The sequence below is a fragment of the Drosophila melanogaster genome, chromosome 2R, assembly GCF_000001215.4.
Source record: "Drosophila melanogaster chromosome 2R".
In the NCBI taxonomy this organism is placed as follows: domain Eukaryota; kingdom Metazoa; phylum Arthropoda; class Insecta; order Diptera; family Drosophilidae; genus Drosophila; species Drosophila melanogaster.
Window position 1 is genome coordinate 5,982,880 of NT_033778.4, and position 23,203 is coordinate 6,006,082.

General features: G+C 39.3%; 1 protein-coding gene across 4 annotated transcripts in view, besides 3 other annotated features; it reads left to right on the plus strand.

Annotated features, from left to right (window-relative positions):
- The window catches only part of Src42A (Src oncogene at 42A), a 30,952-nt gene that overhangs the window by 1,036 nt on the left and 6,713 nt on the right, over positions 1-23,203 (plus strand). For 2 of the 4 annotated variants that reach the window (NM_001414107.1, NM_136347.2), the window contains exons 1-2: positions 10,113-10,498; positions 14,885-18,544. In NM_001414107.1, coding sequence (NP_001400996.1) covers positions 14,919-18,544 — 3,626 coding nt within the window. In that variant the 5' untranslated portion in view covers positions 10,113-10,498; positions 14,885-14,918. Of the gene's footprint in view, positions 1-3,692; positions 3,788-10,112; positions 10,499-14,884; positions 18,545-23,203 lie in introns of those variants that run through there. The other 2 variants (NM_001414106.1, NM_057501.4) reach the window with 1 other exon arrangement.
- Positions 3,271-3,360: a mobile genetic element.
- Positions 4,398-4,772: a mobile genetic element.
- Positions 6,580-6,931: a mobile genetic element.

Below are 23,203 nucleotides of genomic sequence, written 5' to 3' on the forward strand. Positions count from 1 at the left end.
CATTCGATAAAGATATTATTTATTTTGTTAGACTAAATATGACTATGCAACTTTAAAATAAAAACAAATTAGACAAGAGTGTAGTTGGTCGAATTTTGTCCTGGCAGCGTTTTGAACTTTTACTTTATGTACTATTTTGGCTAACGAATTTTTAATCGATATAGCAGAGGTAAAATTCAAATTATTAGCTTTTTCTGTGCGGTTGAGCGTCGGACATCCTAATTAGCTAAGATGAAATAAAAAAATAACTCTCCGGTGTGTCCCATAATTCGGTTATTAAAGGTATACTGATTGAGAATTAGATGACGTCAAAAGCTTATGTGGAAACGCTACAGGTATCTCCAATGAAACTAAAATATCGCCCAAACACAAATAAATTAACTTGCAAACAATATATAGATCGCTAACAGCTCGCGTTGAAACAGAATGTGAGTGAGTAAGCCGATAGGTAAGCTATTTATGTTGGTGTAAGCAAAAGAATGCGAGAGAGTGTCTGATAATAAGTGCAAATCGCTTGATAACGGCGTTTGTAGCATTTTTCTTCTTGCTGTGCGGTTGAAGGAACACCTTCTCGCGTTTCCAACTACTTTCATATGTTATGGACGCAGGCACTATCACAAATCCCAGGGGTACATTTGATAAAGCAATTCATAGCATTAACGACAAAAAAATCATGAGTTAAAATACCGCGAGAATCTAAATATTAAATTATTTTAATTTTCATTAAAATTTTTATTATATTTTCAATAGTTTGTAGTTAAAGGGATGCGTTTTTCCGACCCTGAGATTAACCTCACGGATCTAGGTATAATTGGGTTTACCGATTGTTCTTTAAGTTATTTGATTACTGTTTACGAGTCTAATAATCGTTCTTACTATTTTTACGTTAAAGTTTGTAATCAACCTTGCCTTTCTTAATTTTCCTATTTTGATTTTAACAATCTCCAGTAGTATGTCCTCCTTTTTGAGTTAATAATAATACCCCTTACTCGTAGCGTAGCTATAAAAGATTTGAAGAATTACTACTATTACTATGTAATAGGTAGAACATGGCTTTTCCGACTCCATAAAGTATATGTATTCTTAATTAGAACCACTAGTTGCTAGCACCTTTAATAATATGAAATATATATGACATGCATATATGGTAGGTAATACATTTAATCCAACCGCAACTCCTATTGAATCCAGATGTTGAAACGGACGGTAACGCTAGCAAGTATTGGTCGAATTCTATAATTAAGTACGGAGGTCACCACCCACAACAGCCACCCATTCCGACTGTTTTAAGACAAAAGTGCCGCACACATATTTGTATTTAAAAGCTTCGCGTCAACATAGCAGTGGCCGCTCACTGTAACAGACAGCGCTGAAAGCATGACGTATGCAATTGGCTGTTGGCCAAATCTTGCGCCCTCCGTACGCAGTAAAATAATATTCAGATTTTGAGCGCAAACGGACTTTTGAAAAAACGGGCTATACAATTATGAGAAATCGTAAAGCTTTCCCCGATTTCCCCGGCCAGTGGTAGACATATTACCCATGGTCAGTACTTGCTGAGAAACAGTTCCGCGGCTGGCATTTCCGGTGCGGTAGCATACGATTAAGGTGCGGTATATTCAATTGTCTACTCTTGTTGGTCTCTCGGCTATTACTTCACTTAAGCCGAAGTACGACCAGAGAAGTTGAACTTGTTTGAAAAGTATTTTAAAAAATAATTTAAAATTCTATGATAGGTAGTGAAAACTTGATGGAAGGAATTCTTGGGTTTAATAACTGGCTTTTGTTTTTCCTTGTTATACATTTCGAATAGGTGGCATATATTCAGTTCATTTGTAGTTATGAATACATTTATAATAGTTATAAAGATTCTAGTGACTTTGTGAAATTTTGTTTGTTAGCATGTCATGTCCACAAAACGTCAAGAACATTTTTGTGGCACTAAATATGTAATAAATCAACATCCAATACACAACTTTAAATAAAAACAGATATTTTATACCGCTGGAAGTGCGAGAGAAATGCGCATGCTGATAAGCGAGTAATTAATATTCAACTAGAAGGCCTTTCCTTTGTAGGATTTAAATGGTTTAATACTCCGATATAAGCTATTTTCGGAACTTTGATAGATATTTTAGACATTAAAGTATTCTTTTACCATGTAGGGGCAATGTATTGTAACAAGCCAAAATCTACACGTGTACCTTATCTCGGGATCTAGATATTCATCCGGTCTGGTAAACGGAGGCGTCCAGATCGTCTCGGCTAGTGATCCTAAAGCGGAATACATATTCCTTTTATGTTCGGAAACGAATCATTGAAAAGGACTGGACAATTGGCTACAGGGACAAACTGCATGTTATTAAATAATAGATTCATAGGAGGATGCAATACGAACAAGCAATCGGGAAAGGGACGGAAACACACAGAAACAAATAAACAATGAACCCTAAAGTGTCTGTTCATTGACCTTACCCCAGACTTAACATGATTACAAACGCAGCGGGCCAAGTCTAATCATAGAACAGCACTGGAATGGGCTAATAGTAAGCGGAGGTTTTATGTTTATCATACAAATAGAAGTTGTTTAGACTCATTGATTTCACCCGATAAATAGGTACATATGTGTGTACTTATGTGCAACAAGCTCTTCGTTGCGATGAATAGGAGTAAATATATACATTATTATTACTAAGAGTGCTGCACGAATTCGGCAAAAGCTGTTTTCTCCTGCTTTTGTTTTGTACTCGGTCGAACCCATTCAGACTTGGAAAGCGCGTAACAACATGGCAATCCGAAACCACGCAAGGAAACAAATAATTTTTAATTTCTCATTTGATTCTCTCCTTGTGCGCTCTTTTTTTTAACTCGCAGTTGAAAGTAAATAGCGAATTCCATGAAAATAAGTGAAGAAGAAAGGCTTAGGACTAGCGTCGACTTTCAGATACCCCTTATTCACTAATATAAGCTATAAGACTAAAGCTATTTTACATTTAACAATACGCAAGTTTACAGATAACGAATAGTTTGGATATTGTCTTTAGTCAAGTTCCTCGAGGTATCCATTCCTCGGCCAGTGGAAGAGCGGGAGAATTTTAAAAATTATTCTTAAATATGGATAGAAATTGGATAGATAATGTAAAGTTTTTCAAAACTGTACCGTTAAAATGAGCCTGATCGAAATATTTATTAGCATACCGATAAAATTGGAAAACACAATACAATAAAGACGACCATGGTGTGACTGTTTAATCTCCACTCAAAACTCAATTTTATAGTTGCTGAGATCTCGACGTTGATACGGACAGATAGAACGGCAGTCAAACATGGTCAGATCAACTTAGCCATTCATTCTGATTACAACGAATCTAATGTAACCCTTTACTGTGAATTCAAGCGCTGTAAGTTTATATACAAAGAAAGTAGTAGTTTAGGTCAACTGATAGTTATAAATATATATTTGAAAGGACCGGAAATAAATTTATCTCTTTCACATGAAGATCAACTTGCAATATAATAATTATAAAACTATATTTATACGTTATAAAAAGTCAATAAAATATTTGTACTACAAAAACGTTGTTTCTTGAATACCTATCATGGAAATGATATCAGTTGCTCAAAGTGATTCTTTTTGTTTGCCATATCTTTAAATTACGGTCTTTGTTTGTATCTTTTAAACCTACCAATAGGGTGACTGGTGGCTGGCGCGGAGCAAGAAGACACGTTCGGAAGGCTACATTCCATCCAATTATGTGGCCAAGTTGAAATCAATCGAAGCAGAACCGTAAGTAGACTTAATGCATATGCCTGAATGAACAACTCGAGTCTTAATTATGGCCTTGTTTGATATATTCTGCCTTTATTAATAGTTGTAAAAGTAGTTGTGGAAATATGTAGATTTTGTTTAATATAAGATGTAGTTGTGCTTGCTTATTAGAGAATAAAAATTATATAATCTAATAAAATAGGTCCAAACCAAGTGGCTTCTAATTGTAATATTTAAATAAGTTTAAAATTTTTTCTTTTAGTGGTACCTAGTAATTTAAGTGTAGAAAGTTGTTCTACATTATCTATGTAAATATTTTTATAGCATACTTTTTGATGCGCCGAAATATACAAATTTGTATCGCACAGGAATCAACTGCAGCTTCTTAGCTATACAGAGCTTAACTTACAATTTATTACAGTTTATTCAAAGAAAAAAAGGGTAAAACAGAAATAGGCAGAAGGAAGCCATATATGTAAACCCTATAATGTATAGATATTCTTTATGATGATCACAAACTGATTCCGTCTGTATAAGGCTGGAACAAGGCTCGGGTTCCAATTAGAGCGTAAAAATAATTATTTAATAATAATTTCAAATTCATTCCTATTCTTTTTAATAAAAAAACAAGAGAGAATGCTATAGTACAGATCCCCGAATATCAGACACCCGTTTCTCAGCTAGTGTGAATGCGAACGCGAAAGAGAGAGGATGGGCGTGGCCACAGTGTTTTTGGTATTCAGATAAAAACATTTGTCAAGAGTGCGGGCGTGCCAGTTTTCGGGGGTTTTAGGGCGTTAGAATGGGCGTGGCAACATGGGTCAACAAACTTGCGTCTTTAGAATCTGCATGCTGAATCTCAACCTTCTAGCTTTAATAGTTCCTGGGGTCTCTATCGACGTTCACATGGACAGACGGGCACGGCCAGATCGACTCATCTATTGATCCTGATCAAGAATATTTACTTTATATGGTCGGAAAGGTTTCCTTTTACCTGTTACATACTTTATTTGTATAAAACCATTGAAAATTAAAAACACCTTGGTTTGGAATAGCTAAGGTGCACAGTGGTTCACAGACCTGCACAAAACCCTATAGTAGAGATAAATCTTTCAATCTATCGAAACACCGAAAATCGGTTCGAGATTCATTCAATTATTTAAAAAAGTTATGAGAATTATATGTAACCTAGGCTATGTGGTAAATTTTTGGAACAGTCCTTGTTGCGCATATCCATCTCCCTCATACACTCTCCAACTATTTAACGGGTATCTGTTAGTCGAGGAATCGGCCATATAGTTCGCTCTTGACTAATATGTATACGTAGGGTTCCTCCGTCTTTCGAGTAAGTGTATGTCACTTACAACTACAATTTTATCGACAGCCACTGACTGTTTGTACTACATTAGCTTCGATTACTATCGCAGTCAGATAACATTGCTGTTGGTTGGGCAAAATTGTATTCATTTAATTTAGCTGACCAATGTTCTGTTTTTTTTTTTTTTGTGTAATTGACAATAAAACTGGCTTCTGAGTGGCTTAGATTTGCTGCGACCTAGCCCACTATCAGTGTCAAGTGCACTAAACTTGACCCGATTCCGAGACAAGACTTTTAATTGTCTAGGAAGCTTTTTGGGCTTCGAATTCAATGGCACACCACCTTCCAATCAGTGAGCCTACAAAATGTCGACATGCCAGCGAAATGCTTTTCACATATTCGAAATGAAACTCAATGGAAAAATTCGAAAGAAAAGGAACCAGCTGCATATATTAAAAGAGTGTTCGAAGCTGGGATCGGAGTTGGGCTACTTGAGTTTAGGGAAAAGTTCAAAAACCGGTAAATCGGACGAAAATAAAATTAAATGTCATGGAAGCCACTAATTAAATTCATTTCGGTGCGTTCGCGTGTAACTGTAACGATGTAGCATGCAAGCCCCGGAGATAGCTTTCAGCATCCATCGAACGGAGACTTGACGACGGTATGCTTGTTTTGTGTGTGTCAGCCGAAGATAGACTGTTATGGTTAAGCCCCAAGTGCATGAAAATGCATTTCAGGTATGGTTTCCAAATGCTGTCACCCTAATATGATTTCAAGGCCACAACATCTTGAGCAGGCCAGGTGGGAGCGAAATTCAAAGGCTCTCGTTCAAACATTGATATCATAAGGCCTTATTGAGGCCAGTTTTTATCCGATACCTTGGACTCTTGACCACATTCATAAATCAGCATTTACCGGTAAGCACATTGAGCCCAAGCTGAAAGCAATATTCGGGTTCCGTTAAATTAATTTATTTGCAATGCAGTAAATATTCACGCTTATTTAACTGAGCTTTCTTCTTTCTTCGACTCGAGGATCACTTGAACAATTTATATTTTTCTGAGAAGCACTCTTGCTGTTGTCCGTTGGTTTAGACTTCGATTTTGGTCGGCCATTCTGTAGTTTCCCTCTTTTTAACCCATTTCATATAAGGTAATATAAAGAGCAATAAGTGCGGCGTACAGCTTACAATTTTTAGTTACGTTACTCATGGATAAAAAAGCTTTTCTAGATTCCTTTTGTTTCCGACTATGTAAATTAATATAAAAATATTAATATTATTAATATAAATTATTATAAATAATTTAGATAAGCAATGTAGATTACCAATGAATCGCCAGTTTATTTTTAAACTGCCACGCCTACTAGGGAGTCCAGCCCAAAGCAAACTTTATAGTCTACCTAGCGTCCACATGCTTAACGCCTTTTGTAAATGGAGTTTTGTTAAGCTCCATTTCCGTTCCAAAAGCTTCTGAATTCCTACTTCATACTAAGATAACGCTTTCGTCGAATTCCTTGACAACCATATACCCGTTACTCAGCTAGTGTGATGTGCAAATTGATAGAAATTGGCAAGAAAAATAATAAAGGGAAAATGATCAAAATATTTTTAAAAAGTGTGAGCATGGCAGGATTGGGATGTTTGTGGACGCTTATGTGGGCGTAGGAACATCAGGAAACAAACTTGCGCTGTGTGTTTGCCTCTGGAATCTGCATGTGCTAGTATCAGTTTTCTAGCTTTTCTAGTTTCCGAGATCAGGGAATCCATACGGACAGACATGACCAAGTCGACTCGGCTATTGATCCTGATCATGAATGTACATTCTTTATATTATATTATATATATTATATTATATTCTACTAGGAACAACAAATTTATGCGCTATCGCGTACCAACATTCTATTGATTTAAAATATTTTTTATATATGTACCTGTTAGAAACGTGTTATTAATATATTAATTAATATTAATATTTTGGCAACTTGTAACTTCGGAGTTTGGCTTATGAAAGAAATCTTTAATTCTCGATTTGTTTTTGTTTTTTAAATCCGATTAAACCATAATTTATACAAGTTTTGAAAAATATTAGTTTCCGTGTTATCACGCCAGTGAAAAAAACTTTCCCATGCGTAAATGAATATTTATGATTTTCTGTACTAATGAAATCTCCCCGATTGCCACACGAATGTTAAAGCCCCACAGTTTTTCCATCGGAAGGCGCTAACCAATCTTCTCGAGAGTATTTCTGTTCAGCTTTGAATGTGGGTCAAAGAGAAATAAGTTGAAAGAGTGAGCAGGAAGGTGCAGGGGATTGTGTCTTTATGGTGGTTAAAACGCAGTGACGTCAATGATCACCGATGATTTTAAAGCGTTTACACAGAATACGGCAGAGACGACGAGGCCAGCTCTTGATTTAATTCAAGTGAATTTTTCAGGGGAAATACCTGGACACTCGGTGAATTAACTTCTTGCTTATGCGCTCTTCTTGCTTAACTTGACTTCCGTCAATGGGAAAGTCCGAGCGAGTCGAGCTATTTGACAAAGTGCTAAATGGTTGAACCGAACATCTTAAATTGACTATTACGTAGCTTTAAACGTCGCCAATAATAAAAACGTCTAAATTAGAGCCACCCACAAACACCGAAATCCATAAAACCAATTTTTATTCGTTCCCAGTTCAGATCGTAAATCACTCGCAAAGAGAAGCACATCAAAATCAGCAAACTCACTTAAATACACAAATATATTTTTTTTTTTGCTTTGAGCATTAAGCAATCGCCAGGCGTAGCAATTGAACTCAAGCCTAACTCGAATTTAAAATTTATAATGGAACAACTTTGATTTTGAGTCACTTGTTGCTTTAAAAAGCAGTATCTGTCATATGACGTTTGGATTCTCGTGCGTTTTTTTTTGCATTTAATTTGCCTCGTCTTCCGACACGGAAGACCGCACCTGACGCTATGAAGCTCAACGCAGATCCGCTCTGCTGCTCTCTTGTTTGTTGTTAGCGTCAAATTGCCACAGTGAAAATGATCGATTTATGAGTTTTTCGTTTTTGGCTAGTTCCAATGTCAGAGGAGCATTATTCTGTATACGCATATTGAGTTTCGGTTAATTAAAATGTTCAATAATATGATTGTTGAGAGCGATTTGAGAAGACTCAAATAAATATTTTAACAATTAAAGAAAAGTTATGATACCACAGTTTGCAAATAAATGGGTCCGATTTTCCAAATAATTATAATTTCAGCTCATATGCAGCGAATTTAGTATTTTTTGAACCTCCGTATTCATTATTCATTAATAATTCAAGCCATCCTTTATTTTACTCCCGTTGCCACTATAGGCTGCAATTGTTATTGAACATGACATCAGAAAATGTCGTTGAACCCACGAAGAGAAGGCAATTGTTTTAGAGAGCCACATGCAAGAGCCGTGTCGGCATTTATTCATATTTCCCTGTGTTCATGCGTGGTGAAGTTCCGATTTAGTTGAGCGTTCTTCTTTCGGCTCAGGTGAAGTGTGTGTGTGTGTAGACAAATCATTCGAGTTTGTGGCAAGTCAATAATACTCAATAGAAGGCAATTGTTTTAATAATTTGTCAGTAGCTAAAAAAAAACATAAGTGACAACAGACTCGGTCGTCGCTCTCCAGGAAGGTCGAACGACTACATTTTAATTGACTCAGTGATATAGTGTTAATTTTTAGCTGATACGTCCGATAAAGACTACATATACTAACGGTGAACGTGTTGATGTTATAGGAATTTGAATTAGCGTAAAATTGCACAGGAAGCAAATATTCACCTAGTCTGGCTGGGCATTAATTGACTCGTAATTTACGTAGAGGTAAATACACACATTTCAATCAGATTAGGACAGTAGAAGGAGACGAAATCGCATTTTGTCGATACAGTTTGGTGTGTGGCTAGATTTGATTTCAGTTATACGACCTGTAAGCTGTGACTTTGTGCTGTAATATTGTAAAAGTTAATTTAAAATGAAAAAAGAATATACTGCTAAGTTAGATAACCGTATACTTCAGTGATATTGGCCATACTGCCTAACGTTTTTATAAAAGTGTCCTTTTATTTATTTATTTTGCATTACACAACCCGTTAAAGTTAACATTTAACACTTTCTGTTTACTTTTTATTTCCAGGTAAGTCCCAATATTTCAGTATTTAAGGGTTTTGTGGTCAGGGAAACGGAGAATCTGAGCCATCGACGTAAACACATGTGTTTATATGTGCACATGAATTTCTATTTACATAAGGGAGCTCAGGAACACTCATATTTGGTCAAGTGTTAAATCAAAGTGACTAACGACTATGTTTATAGATTTTGCCCTCCGACTTTTCGCAAAATATCCCCAGGTATTCGTTAATATATTCTTAATATTAAATGGTATGTCCAGGCGCGAGTCCCCACTGCGAGTCCCTTCTGGATTGGATACTAGCCATTAGTATTCCCACGATGTAGACTCTAATATTTTCTATTTCAGCAATGTTCCATAGCATACCTTATCAATGACGAGTTCAATGGCGTTCACAAGAACCCAAGCGGAGACATTTAGAAACAAATAATTTGATTTCCAGTGACGCGACAGTGCTGAGTTATTTTGGTTACGTGAACAAATTAATACAACCTGACATTTTGTCAGTAACAGCGACGAGTTAATTGTTTTCAACTCGATTTGATCTTTGCAATCAACGCACTTTGTGACTAATTGTTGTCGTAATTACAAAACTGTGCAGTTTATCTCGGAGCATCTTAAGAGAGAGGCACTTGGAGACGAAGAGCGAGACCACTCTTCGACGAGCCATTGGACTTCTGGGCCAAGATAAAAGAGACTAAGCACACAAAGATGGATCGAAGAGCGAGAGAGCGGGAACGGTTGGCCAACACGCGGGCAGCGAGCTTGGCTCAAATGGCACACACATAGATGCCAAGGCGGCGGGTGCGAGTGTGTCGGTGCGGTGGCAAGCGGTTAAAACCTTTCTATAAAAATTTCATAAACGTATCAGTTGTCTGCGAAGCGGTGCACAAAACGGACGTGTAAACGGAAGCCGCACGAAAACGGCTCGGAAATCGGAATAGCGCCCGTACACGCAGCACATAGGAAATCGAATCCGAATCTGAGTTAAATGCCTTAATCGAATTTGGCCAAAGCTCGCCTACCGCGCTTACAAGTTTTTTCGTTCACGGGCCGATGAAATCTATATAATCTATTATCCACAAGCCACCACAGAGCCACTAGATGCACTGTGCGGCGCATGCGCGACCTGTTTGTGTTGTTGGCATACTTCTAACAGTCAGTGTTTTCTTTGTTCAAAAGTGCCTCAAGTAAAACCCCACTTTGATATGGATAAGTGGTAACAAGAGCAGCAGTAGCAGCAAAACTGGAAAAGGTACAAGCCCAGGGAAGCTGCAGTGTGCGGAACATTCCTCTGGTGGATCCGAACTCAGAAAAAGATGGGAACAGAACTTTCTATTTTCTTTACTGTTTCGCGTGTGTTTCGCTGGTCATGCAAACATATTTTCTTTGCCTCGGCGCATGCCGCTGGAATTAGAACGGTGTATTCCGTGCGGAATACAAAGTCGAGCTTATTTCGTAAGAGAATTCCTGCGAATCTGGTTATGCAATGCCTGACAGCCCACAAAGTCGTCCTCAAGTTGTTGCGAACTTTATCGTTTACTATGTGCTAAAATGCACAACTGGCTTGCCAAACGGGTGATACATTTTTGTAAGTGCTAAAGCGCTCAGTTCCGTGCACATGAACTTTCTTATACACTGCTGTGCACTTCCACGGCGTTTTTTTTTTTCAGACACCATACCAGGCCTCAGAAATCATATCAATTTCGACTTACGTGACTTGGGCAAACTGCGCCATTTCGCACATATTCTTTGCGTTTAGGCTAAGATTTAAGTTGGCTCTCAGGCTTGGAATTAGCGGAGTTTAGGGCCTTCTTTTATATCGCTTTTCAGCCTTCTCTTGCTGCACTGTGCCGTGGTCGTAAATTTCCTGCGTCATGAGTCATGCCTGTCAGTCGGAGTCGCTTAACAACAGCAGTGGTAGCAGAAAAAAGATAAAGATACAGATACAAAATATTCAGTTGAAAAACACATGAAAATTGCTTTCATGGTATTGAGTGTGGAGCTCCAGATGAGCTAAAGAGAGGCAAAAAAGCTCATTGTTTATGGTAGCTGGCTTCGTGGTCCGCTCTTTGTTGTTGGCATTCCGAGCTGTAACCTCTGATTGTGATCCCTTCGAATTACTCCTTTCAGTTCATTGGTTCTCTCTTCAGCTCCTGCCACTTAAGCTATTAACTGTGGACCGTGCACTTTCCCAAAAACCTCTTATACATACGCTGACGATACTTTGTTTTCAGTTAGAATAAATAAATACAGTAAGGGAATAAAATAAATGTGGTTTTTAAAGCATATATGTGCAATCTCGGAGTCACGTTCCTACTGGAATATTTGCGTCGTCCTTGCACTTCTCTTTTTTGAGTAACGGGTATTTGTTAGTCAAAGAACTCGCTTTGGTGTTTTCTCTTGTTTTTTTAAGAGTGTTGGCGCCACAAAATATTTGATGAATGTGAAGGACGTTCAATTTCTTTTAGTTTCTCTCTTAAAAAAACAATTTTTTTATTAAATTAAGTACACGAATGTCGCGGATATTAATATATATGAAAAGTTCGACATATCGAATAAATTCGAATTCCATGAGTGGAAGGGAACTAAGTCTCGTCACCATTGTGCAATGACCTAAATCACGGTCATAAAATCAAAGCCAAACTTTTTTTTACCATAAGTTTTGTTGTGTTGGTTGAGGTTGTCGGTCAATGGCTATGTTTTTGCTGGCCAAATAGCTTACTTTTGATTTCCACATTAATGGAGCGCAGCAAGCGAATCACAATGTTATTTGCATTAAATTTTTTTGGAGTCACGGAGAAAGTACGCACAAAAGCTATAAATTAGACGGCATCACACAGCTTCTTAATTCCTATCGCTCTCTTGCAATGATTCACTTTTTTTTGGCTACGCAACGTAGACTCGCTCACAGATTTGGCTGAAAACCATCATGTCGAATGGCAACAGAAAGAGTTAGTGTTTGATTTTCGAGGTTTACTAGTTGTGGATTGGCGCACTAGAAGGAAATAACAAAAAAGCAGACAAACATAAAAAACGTTAAACCGGTTCAATTTGGGTCGTAGTACCTTTGAGTGCAATTGTTACCTTTCAGAAACAACGACAACAAAGACTTCGCCAATCGCACTCCATTCCACTCGCTCTGCAGCTCATTATACCCGTTATTATGTTCGTCTTGTTCAGTTTTCTTGGCACGCGTTACCGTAAAAAAAAAAAACTCCCACACAAGCAACCGAAAACACATCGAGCGATATTTTGTAATGACCATGCTTCGAATCGGTTACCATAGGTCAGTCAACAAGTTCGGTGTGAGTTGAGCTTTTATTCAGGGATAAACGCACCGTAGTCTTTTTGTTCATACTCGGTTAGTAACAAAAACTATACAAATCTTTAAAACACTCGAACAATTTTGGTCTTTTTGTACAACTTAACGTATGTAAGAATGTGTAAAATATTGTAAAACACAACGATTTTCTACTAATGTTTTTAAAACATTTTAAAGATATTTTTAAAATATCATATACCGATTCCTCTGAAGTCCACCTACGGCTGTCTAATTCGCTAGATGTTGACTGTAAAAGGTACAGGGTTTTAAAATTGTTTCAATAAAGCAAAATGTTCCCGGATATGTTTCGATCAAGAATATATATATATATATACATTTTATATATACTTTTCAACGAATCTAATTTCCGCTTTTTATCTTCAACTACAGGAATAAAAATATAATTTCTTGGTACACGACAGTATTAGTCCTTGACGTCCGACTCGTGACAAAAACTGCTAAAAGATATAGATTACTATATGCATCAGAGCTTTCAATAGCCTTTCGAAAACAAGACGGGTTCAACTGGTTTTATACAACGTCGTTGCTGTTATGGTTATTGTTGGTGTTTATCGTTAAATCAGCTGTTTTATTTTAAAGTTATTGTTTAGATATTGTTGATATCAGATATATAGCACACATAAATGTGAAGTTTATTGTTTAAGAAACAAGAGTATTAAAGTGTTGGAGTCATCGTTTGTTAGTTAAGTGACTTGAATGTCTGCTATCCCTTACTTTGTTAGCAAATTGCAAACGGATTGCATGTAATATTCACGAAGGTTTAGAGTTCATTTAATTGATTATTAATGAGAATCCTTAAAGTTTTTCGGCATGGGCATTCGCGTAGGGATGTGTACGATTTAAAATAAACTTTTACTTAGCAGGTTTTCACAAGAATCTGCATCTCACATCTGTTGCGCATTTAATCGAAGACAATGGAAATTTCTTTCTTTAAAAAAGGATATATTTTGTATATATCTAAAAAAAAAAATTTTAAGTGTATGAAACATAAAAAAAAGAGTAAAGTTCACAGAGTAAAGGCTCGTATAGTGGTGATGATTAAGAATATACGTGCACACATATTTCGTGGATACGAAAAAGAAGTACGCCATGGGTTTATATAGTAAACCCCAATGCTTGATGTCTGTTTGAAGTTCAACTAAGAAAAGGTGGTCTTAATTTACTTAATACTGGCAAAAACTCTGCGACTTTCTGATATCTTGTTGTTGAATCACTTAAGGTACCTTTTTCCTCAGTTTGTTTTGCGTTTTTCTGTTGACATTGACATTTGCGCATTCTGACAGTATTGCGACAATATACCTACAATTCAGAACAAGCGCACTTGTAGATAGCAAGATCGAAAGTGATTTGTCTGCACGATGTCCAGCATCATGACATCCATTGGTTTGAATCGATGACTTGACCACTTTGTCTCAAGAGTTCATTTTGTCGGCTCAGCATCAATCTGTTGCCTTTCCTTCGAGAAAAGAGAGTTAACCTTAAAGGGGAGATGGACAATATTATCTTTGCTGTGCATACAAATAACTAAAACTAAATGATCAGCTGAAAGACAGCTTCAGACACTGCACAGAATTTTTCTACGGATCTCGCAAGGGTCGTCAAGTAAATAACCGCGTGATCTGACGATCAATTCCATCGCATGCTGCATACAATATATACGCAATGGAAGATTTTTTCCCCGTTACACCTTCGAAGTTAAAAAATGGGATCCAAAAAGTGGTTGCTAATATCTCAACCAGATATTTTATTTGGTTATACTTGGGTATAAAATGGACATATTGTTCTTTCTTTGTTTATTTTTCGTAAATTTTCCCGACAATTGATTAGTGTAATCATTGCAATTTCTGAAGGACAAGTACACAACAACACTTAATGAAGACGACTTTTTGGTTCGATTTTGGGTATGTTTATCACGTTTAGTTCTTGCGTGTTTTTTTTTAAACATTCCTCAAGTTTTACGTGATCGGAAATCCGCTCTAATTCCATCGCATTCAAATCACAAATATTTCTAACGGCTTGACTGTTCTTCATGTCCACGCCGCCAAGAATTTAAATATGTAAAAAAAATTTGCATTACCAATCCTCTCATAATAAAATAAAGCACAACAAATAAATTTTTGTTTGAATATTTTGGTCACACAACATTCTTTGTTGTACATGAGAAGTCACCTAAGCTTTGTGCTCAAATAATCTCAGAAAATCCAATCAGCGAAGCTCAAAAACAGTAAAGAAATCCCAAGAAAGAAATCAAATCTCTCCAATTATCAAGTACTCAACCGTTTTCTTTACTCACAGCCGCTATACGCATTAATCTGCACAAGGAACCATCATGACGGCCATGCCCGTGGTGTGGTGCACCGATCCCAACTCGGTGAACAATAAGCCCACAGCCTTCGCCTTGCACGGAATTCAGCTGCAAGGAAATGTAACCAAGAAACAGGTCCATGCCCTCCGGGAGCTGGTAAATGCCGCCGCTGAGGGCCGCCTCATCCTCCCCTCGGACGGTACTTTTACTCTGTTGGACACTGGGCTTAGCATTGAAAGCTCTATCGTAGAGCAGGAGTCAAACAACTCTAATAGTCCTGGTGAGCCTAGTACATTGGCTCAACCAAAGAATTCCAAGAACACCTATATCCTGATGCCCGTCAGCAAGGCAGATGGATCGAGACAAGCAGGTGTAGTGAACGGAGGTCTTGACTCGTCCGTACAATCGATTGCAGCCGCCGCCGCGCAACTGGAGTTCCTGCTCGATCCCAAATACTCGTCCACCCCTGAAGCCAGCCCAGATGTTGAACCAAGTGTAGAACTGGCTGAGGGTGGGGCGGCAGGAGAGATTTTGTACGAGTTCCTGTGCTGCGCCAAGTGCATGAACGAACAGCGGACCGGACTCACTTGCGCTGGACGTCGCCTGCAGCGCTATTTAAGGACATGCAGCAGTGGAAGTGGCAACGCCAGTGGTAGAAACCGCGACTTCGAGACGATCAACGATCCAGCTACATGGCAGCTGAAACTTGATCCTGTCAGCAGCATCGCCAGCAAGTACGCCCGCCGACAGCAGAGACAGAGGCAGCATGGCACCGTTTCCATGGGCATCGCACGTAATCGCACCCAACGCCATCACAAATTACCCATGCACAGTGTTAAAATCTTTCATAATCGCAGCACTTACATGCCAGCTACTACAGCAACAGGAGCACTAGCAATAGCTGGGGGGGGCCCAGCTTGCCTTGTGGGCGGAGGCCGGGAGGTGTCATCAATTCCGATGCCGATTCCAAGTCCGAGCTCGAATCCAAATTCCAAACCCACCCCAGCGAATAGACCGATCGTCGGCAGTGAAGCGTTTAGTTTGTTACCGACAACGGCGAGATCTACATCGTTGACGGAAACAGCACTCGCGAAAACGGCAGCAACAGTTCTACCTCTCTACGCTGTTGTTAGTAAAAATCGTGAATTAGAGAGCATTACAAAGACTGTGGAGGTCCCAACCTCAGCTATGCTAGCCGTCGTGCTTGAGGAGACGTCTTCACATACTGCAGATGGACGCGATCTGATCAGTTTTGACGACGACCAGGCGCAGGTGTGTGCTGAGGCGGGGTATGTAAGCTACCAGGCCGGAAGTCCCGTGGATCTTCTGTGCGCCCCAAATGAAGAAAACACACTGGTGGAGACTCCGCCGGCCACTTCGGCCAAGCCCTGTATACCCGGAAGCAACAATTCAAGCCGAAAAACCAGCTTTGATTCTACCAGCACCCTCAGTTCCATGGACTCTGGTTTCATGGAGATGCAGAACAAATTGGATGCCTTGGCAGCAGCAGCAGCAGCAACACTAATAGGCGAATCAACACCACCTTTAGGCGAAGCAGCAGCACCTTTAGGCGAAGCTGCACCATCGTCGGCGATCGGCGAGAAAATTGACCGACGGAACTACAAGGAATGTCTGACGCAGTCACGAAATCGCCGAAAATCCTATGAGGAATTCAAAGCAATGTTTATTGAACCCCCCGCGGAAGCATCCAAATCAGTTACCGTGCCACCGCCGGTGGTAGCACCAGCGGATGACGCAACAACAGCCAGCAGCACTGTGATCCCACTTTCCTCCATTTCAGAACAAGAAAATATAGGCAGCCGGGGTGTAAGGGGCAAACCGGATTGCGCAAACGAGTTTACCGCCAGCACTGATGAAATGGATACCGGCGATGGTAACAGCGATGGTGAAAAAGGCGCTGCTGCCGAAGTCGATCTGACAACAGAAACAACAGCAACAGCAAAAACTTTAGTGAGCAGCTCCACCACAGAGGCGATGCGAAAGAATTCCGATTTTCTATCGCAGATTCTCGATCATCAATTTGCGGCCAAGGAGCGAGCCAAGGCGCACAAACGTCGCACTTCATACGAGGAATTTAAGCGACTGGTTAACGAAATTGAGCCGCTGGAATGCCCGAACACCCAGCCTACCGTCTCGGCTGCGGTCACACCCACAACCGCAACAGCAGCAGCAGCAGCATCTCTGATAAAACGCCAAAACTCGCGGCAGCGTAAAAGCTTTGCCAGCTACTTTTTGCCGCACCGGCATTCGACCAAAGAACAAAAGACTGAAAAGGAAAACTGCTCTCGGGATCCAATAAAGCCTTCACAGGAGCAACAGCTGGCGGTCTGTGGCAAGCTTCCGCTTCACAGGAGCAACACCAGCGACATCTCTAGCTCCTACTATCGGCGCAATTTCAAGATCTACGATAAACTGGTCTACGGTACTATCTACGATATCATCCAGCGCAAAAATGACATCTACCAAAAATACGACAAGTACATGACATATGGCACCATATATGAGATTCTTCACCGCAAGACCTCGCAAAGCAGCGATCCGTGGCAACGTAAAAGCCTTAGCTCCATTCTGGAGGGAGGGCGATCTTCGGGCGACATCATCTATGACATCGGTCAGAGGCGGGAACGTGATAAGCGCACCCTGGGCTCCTCGTCTTCGGCCACTGTCTCCACGATCAATCCTCACAAATATGGAACGATTTATGATATACTGCAGGGCGTTAAAATAGATGCGGGTCATGTCAAAAATAAACCGGACCAAAAAAGTAAACCGACCAAGCCACCACTGGCCAAGCCAACGCGCTTCGTGGTCAGCCAGGTGGTAGAGCCCGTCCAGATACCGCCCACGGATCAGTCGGGAAAGAGTGTCCAGGAGCAAGGAGCACCAAAATCTAACAAACCAAACAAAATGCGCCGTCTATCTAACATCCTAAGCTATAGTCGCAACTCTGGCGAGGATCAGCAGGAAACGACTGGAAAGGAGGAGACTAAACCAAAACGCACTCAGGCCAAGCGACGGATCGGAGTCACCAACTTGTTGTTGCCCCTGGATTCTGAGGAGCTCTACACTCGCATTATAGCCCAGCAGCGGGGGCTTGATAAGGAGCACAGTCAGGAACCAGAAGAGAAGTGCGCCAGCGAGGAGCAGATGTGCACCCGCAACGCGTTGACCAAGTCTAGCTCACTAGACGCCATCTCACTTTCAGTAGCCATTTCGCCTGCGTCGTCGCCATCCCCTCCGCGTCCGCGCCGTAGTCTTAAGCAACACCGCTGCCTCCAGCAACACCAGCAAACGCCACTTGCCAAAAAGCACTCTCTGGACAACTGCCTTCAAGTAGTGTCGTCGACTACTAGCCGGCAGCCACTTCGTCGGTGGTCTAACCAGACTCCTCTGAAGTGCACCTGCCACCCCGCAACCGAGGAACTTCCGCTGACCGCCATAGAGAAGTCCCGCTCGCTCCCCGCCGCCTGTTCCGCCTCCTGCTCTCATACGTGTGCACACTTAAGTGTAATCGATCAAAGCCCAGCTACAACAAAGTGCTTCGGAAAAACATCATTGACGACGGCCAAGAAAGGCAAATCGCGTCGTTTATCAGAATTTACGCGCGGTGAATTTTTAAATGAAAAATCGTAAGTTTAACCGTTCAGCTACAGCCACACATCTCTTGTTAATCTGATCCTGTCCCCCAAACTTATTTGATTTTTGAATTCTGAAAATCGCGTTTTTATAAGATCATCAGCACGAAATGTGAATTTTTGGACTTTAATTAATGATGATGATTAAACGCGTTGGGTTAGAGCTAAGGTCCATGCGTTGTAAAGCTTAAATACATATTTTTTGCGTACATTCCCATTCCAAACAATTGAAAATTGATGAAATTTCCACCGCCCACATTGCTTATGCCAAAATTTTCCACTGCAACAGAAATTCGTGAAACCACGGCACTTCAAGGCCAAAACGTTTCAAATTGGTTCAAAGTTTGGTATTTGCATATCAATGTGAGCAGAAATAGTGTCTGAGCAATGTCCAATACACGTGCTGCCCGAGCCATACCAAATCGGGCTACTGAAGCACTTGCACAGGCCAAAAGCAAAAGTCAAGACAAATGGCACCTTCCTCTTTGTCCGATCCCGGCTCCACCGCCCACCTTTCCACTTGGCACGGAGCAGCATTTTAAGCGAAGGAGGGTAATCATTCAAAAATGTGTTGAACAATGTTTGTTTATCGTTTAATAAAAGCCAAACTGCCACGACTTGCGTCGCTTAATGAACTTCTTTGGCCAAATAAACGGTAAATGCCCTCTCAAAAGTTTTCGGTGTTCATTCGATAGCCAAATGTAGCAGGCTAAAACGCTAGCGTTGGGACGTGCTCGAACGTTTCTCCACTCACTTGCAATCACACATTTGGTTACAACACTCAAACAGACTGACAAATAGACATGCGTCGATGGCTAGGGGAGGTTAGCGAAGGACAAACATATCTGGCCATTCGGCCATAAACCTAGTGTTCTATACATCCAAACTTCCCGTTTTGGGTGAAGTAAGCTGCTCGCCAGTGATTTTGGATGGCCTTTGTTTTTTTTTTTTTTTTAGGTTTCTCTATAATAACAGCTATTTTGCTTTCATACGACTTCAACGGCAAAACGTTTTTTTCCAATTGGCATTAGTCACCATTGTTGTTGATTGATTTTCCCCAGAACCAATACCAGTTGTCTGATATTTGCTACCCAACTTATTAGCAGTCTAGTTAGGAACAGATTGCCAATCAAAACTATACTGTTGGAGCAGCTGCAAAATTCCTAAACATCAGCTGAATTCCTAAATTAAGTAATAAGCTCTAGGGCTATAAAAAGTGGAATTGTTTTCTTATATTAGTTTTGATCTTAAAATGCTAAACTGGATTTATAATTACTTCAACTGTCAGCGTGTTTTTTCGTAATCTTTTTAAAAGAAGAAAGAACGCTATATAGTCCAATTTTTCTGGCGAATATGACGTTCAAAAGATATGTAAGAGAGATGTAATGAAGTGAGACGTAATGATACCGGTTACTAGTAAAACTACTAGTTGAAAAGTATGCAGTATGTAAAAGGAAGAGTTTGGGACCGTATAAAGTATATATGAATAAATGTGTGTCTGTCCTTTCATATGAAGGCTGTGATTTCGGGAGCTAGAATAGATTGAAAACATGCTGATTTTTAAGACGTCGACACAGCCTTAGTGTGTTTCAAAGCGATATCACATCGCCCAAAACTGTCATGACCACACTTTTAAAAAGTTTATAAAACCAATTGTTATCGGTTTTCCGTAAAAACAAATTATCCACTCTATCTCCCAAAGCTGCCTAGTAGAGGGTACTGGTTTTATTGCACTGCACTTAATTTATCTGTGCAAAACATGTATATATAAGAACATTTAGCTCTACGACTTTGGTTTAACGCAGTTAGTGAAAAACTTAACATTTTATACTTTTTCGGGAAGTTTATCTTTAACCAGAAAACATCTTCAAATACACCAACAATTGTCAGAACCACTTCATTACTTAAAAGTTGTACTACGGTCAATATTATCAAGAGTTTTTGTGCGATGGCGACAATTGCAACTACACCGTTCTCTCTTGTTTCGTATTAGGTTTCCGTGTATTTGTTTACGTAACAAATTTTCGATAACAGTGCGACATCTTAAAGTTAAACTCCCACCAGCTCCAATAATATCAGTCGTTTCAATGGCATTGTCAATCACTTGATTATCCACAGCACAACTTTACAGTTGAGTATGAATTATGGGATATCCCACAAATTAAAAAACCATTAGGAGTACAACGCATTTGAAGTTTGCTTGATGCAGTGCAGTTTCCAGGCAGTGACAAATAACAAAAACTAAGTACATCCAACAATGTATATACTTAAATGTTATTATAGTGTGTTTTTCCAGTATTCAGAACAACGGAAAATAGACTAGGTGTGTCTGGGAGCTATGTTGGCCTCCATTGTGTAAATACTTACCCACCCGCCGACCTAAAGTCAATCACTTTTACTGTGGCTGGTCAGTCCGCGGATTATGTTAACGCAGGTGTCATCTCATTTAAGAATGCTTTCCAAATTCACACTGATTTGTGTATACATATAATATAAACAGTATATTATTAAGTTTTAGTTAAAATGTAGGTACATTTATTTATGATTATAAATTATCTATAAATTATATATTGCATATATATATATATATTATTACTTTGATCAGAAATATTCGTGATTTAAATACGCGCACAACAATCATTATTAAATTAAATTCAAAAATACACTTTATTTTTTGAGTGCAGGTTGATATTAAGTATACGCAAAGAAAGCTTTGATGATTATTTTTTCCGAATGCCCTGAAGCGGAACCCTCAATTTGACCTGCCCAAAATGACAAACGGAACCTATTACAATGTGTTGTGTTCCCATGCGTTCTGGTTTGTCACAAGCCACTCAGTAAAAAGTCTCGAACGAACATTCAAATCAAGTTGGACTGTGAGCGATAAAAGTTACATACAATGGCAGTCTATTCTTAACGACTCTGATTTCTATCAAATTACCGCAGTACAACTCGAAAATTTGACAACCGATCTCCGATTACTCTCGCGTGTCAAAAGATTCCTTATAGTATTAAATAAGCAAAAGCGTGACCGGAAATCAATAATTGCTACTTTTTTCAACGCATTGTTATAAGGATTGGCAATGGCCGTCGTGGACGTTTCTGGAAAAATACTTATCGACTGTGGAACCTCCCTCGAAAGTGAAGCCTAGCATCACCAAATTATTTACTCATGAAAACCAAATCTACTGCTCCGACCAAACGCCAGCGGGCAAGTCAAGCCTAGCCATATTTATTTTTAGATGCACCGAACTGGTTGCATTTCCAGCTGCTCGTTGTCTGCATTGATTTGGAGTTTGTGCAGCAAGTGCTGCGTACCAAAGTCTGGCTCAATTAAATGAAACCCAGTCCAGCAGCTCGCATTTCACAGCCAAGAAGAAAAACTGCATTTGACCAGGCACATTGTTATTATTCGATCTATGCATTGCGGCTTGAGCTTATTTAACCATCATGTCCCGATTGGCTCCGTCGTCAGCTATGAAATTGCATTGGAAATTCACTGCAATTGGCGCCGTCCAACAATTATGTGTGGCTCCAATCGCTTTAACATGAATTGGCCTGGCTTGGTTTGGTTTTAAAAATAGACACATGCCAACCCATTTGTGGTCCACAACTGTCAATTGCCGAGTGCGTATCCAAGGCTTGAGATAGCTACGAACAGTAGCTGCATTGGCAAGATTGTATACCGGAAATCATTTTTTTAAGCAATAGGTAGGCAGTGCTTTTATATTTGCGCTCAAACACACAAAGGAAAAGATGCCTGTGTGTATATATTAGCTTGCTTAGAGAGCAAACATTTTTGATGTGGTTTTAATTTTGATTCAAGACGCGACAATATTTATTACTCGTATGGGATAAAACAAATCACTGTTAAATTGTTTGCTAATTTGCTTTCTAGCGGCTGTCGAATACAGTAAATGTATTAAAAAAAAAGAGAATATTATCGTACCCAGGGCTTTTTGTATATAAATATATATTAAATTATAAAACTTTCCGCAATATTTTATACTATAGGAAGGAAGAGTTTCCGACCCTATAAAGTATATATATAATGAAAACAACAGAACCACCAGCCAAGCCGATCTTGCCATGTCCGTTTGTCTGTCCGTCCGTATGCAAGTCTCGAAATTAAGAATAAAAAAAGAAGCTTTTAGATTTAGAATGTTTAATCCAGAGACGCCTACGCACTGTTTAATAACGGTCTTCTAATGTTTTTATTATTTTAACAAATAAAGGCCAAAACTGCCGGGTCAATTAAAATAAAAAATTTAATTTAAGTATAAATTTTAAATTTCAATTTATTTAAACTATCTCTCTTTTTTACCTCGCACAGAGGTCTCTTTGTTTAGTGCCAAAGGTTTTTTCAAAAGATATGCTGATAGAAAAAGCATTGCTGTAAACGAGATATTTGGATTTAATCTCTTATATTTAGATAAAATAGATTAGGAAATCATTGCTTTTTAAAATGCCTAGCGGATCAGCTGTTATGAGAATAGAAAAAATATCGATTTGTAGGTGGTTTCACCCTAGATGGCGTCGTTTTCCAAAACTGTTACACTATCGAACTGTTTAACACGAAAAAATAATTTCAGGACACTATAATAACGTTTCGTTGCAGTCAATGAAACAACGTGACAATAATTTTCAAATACA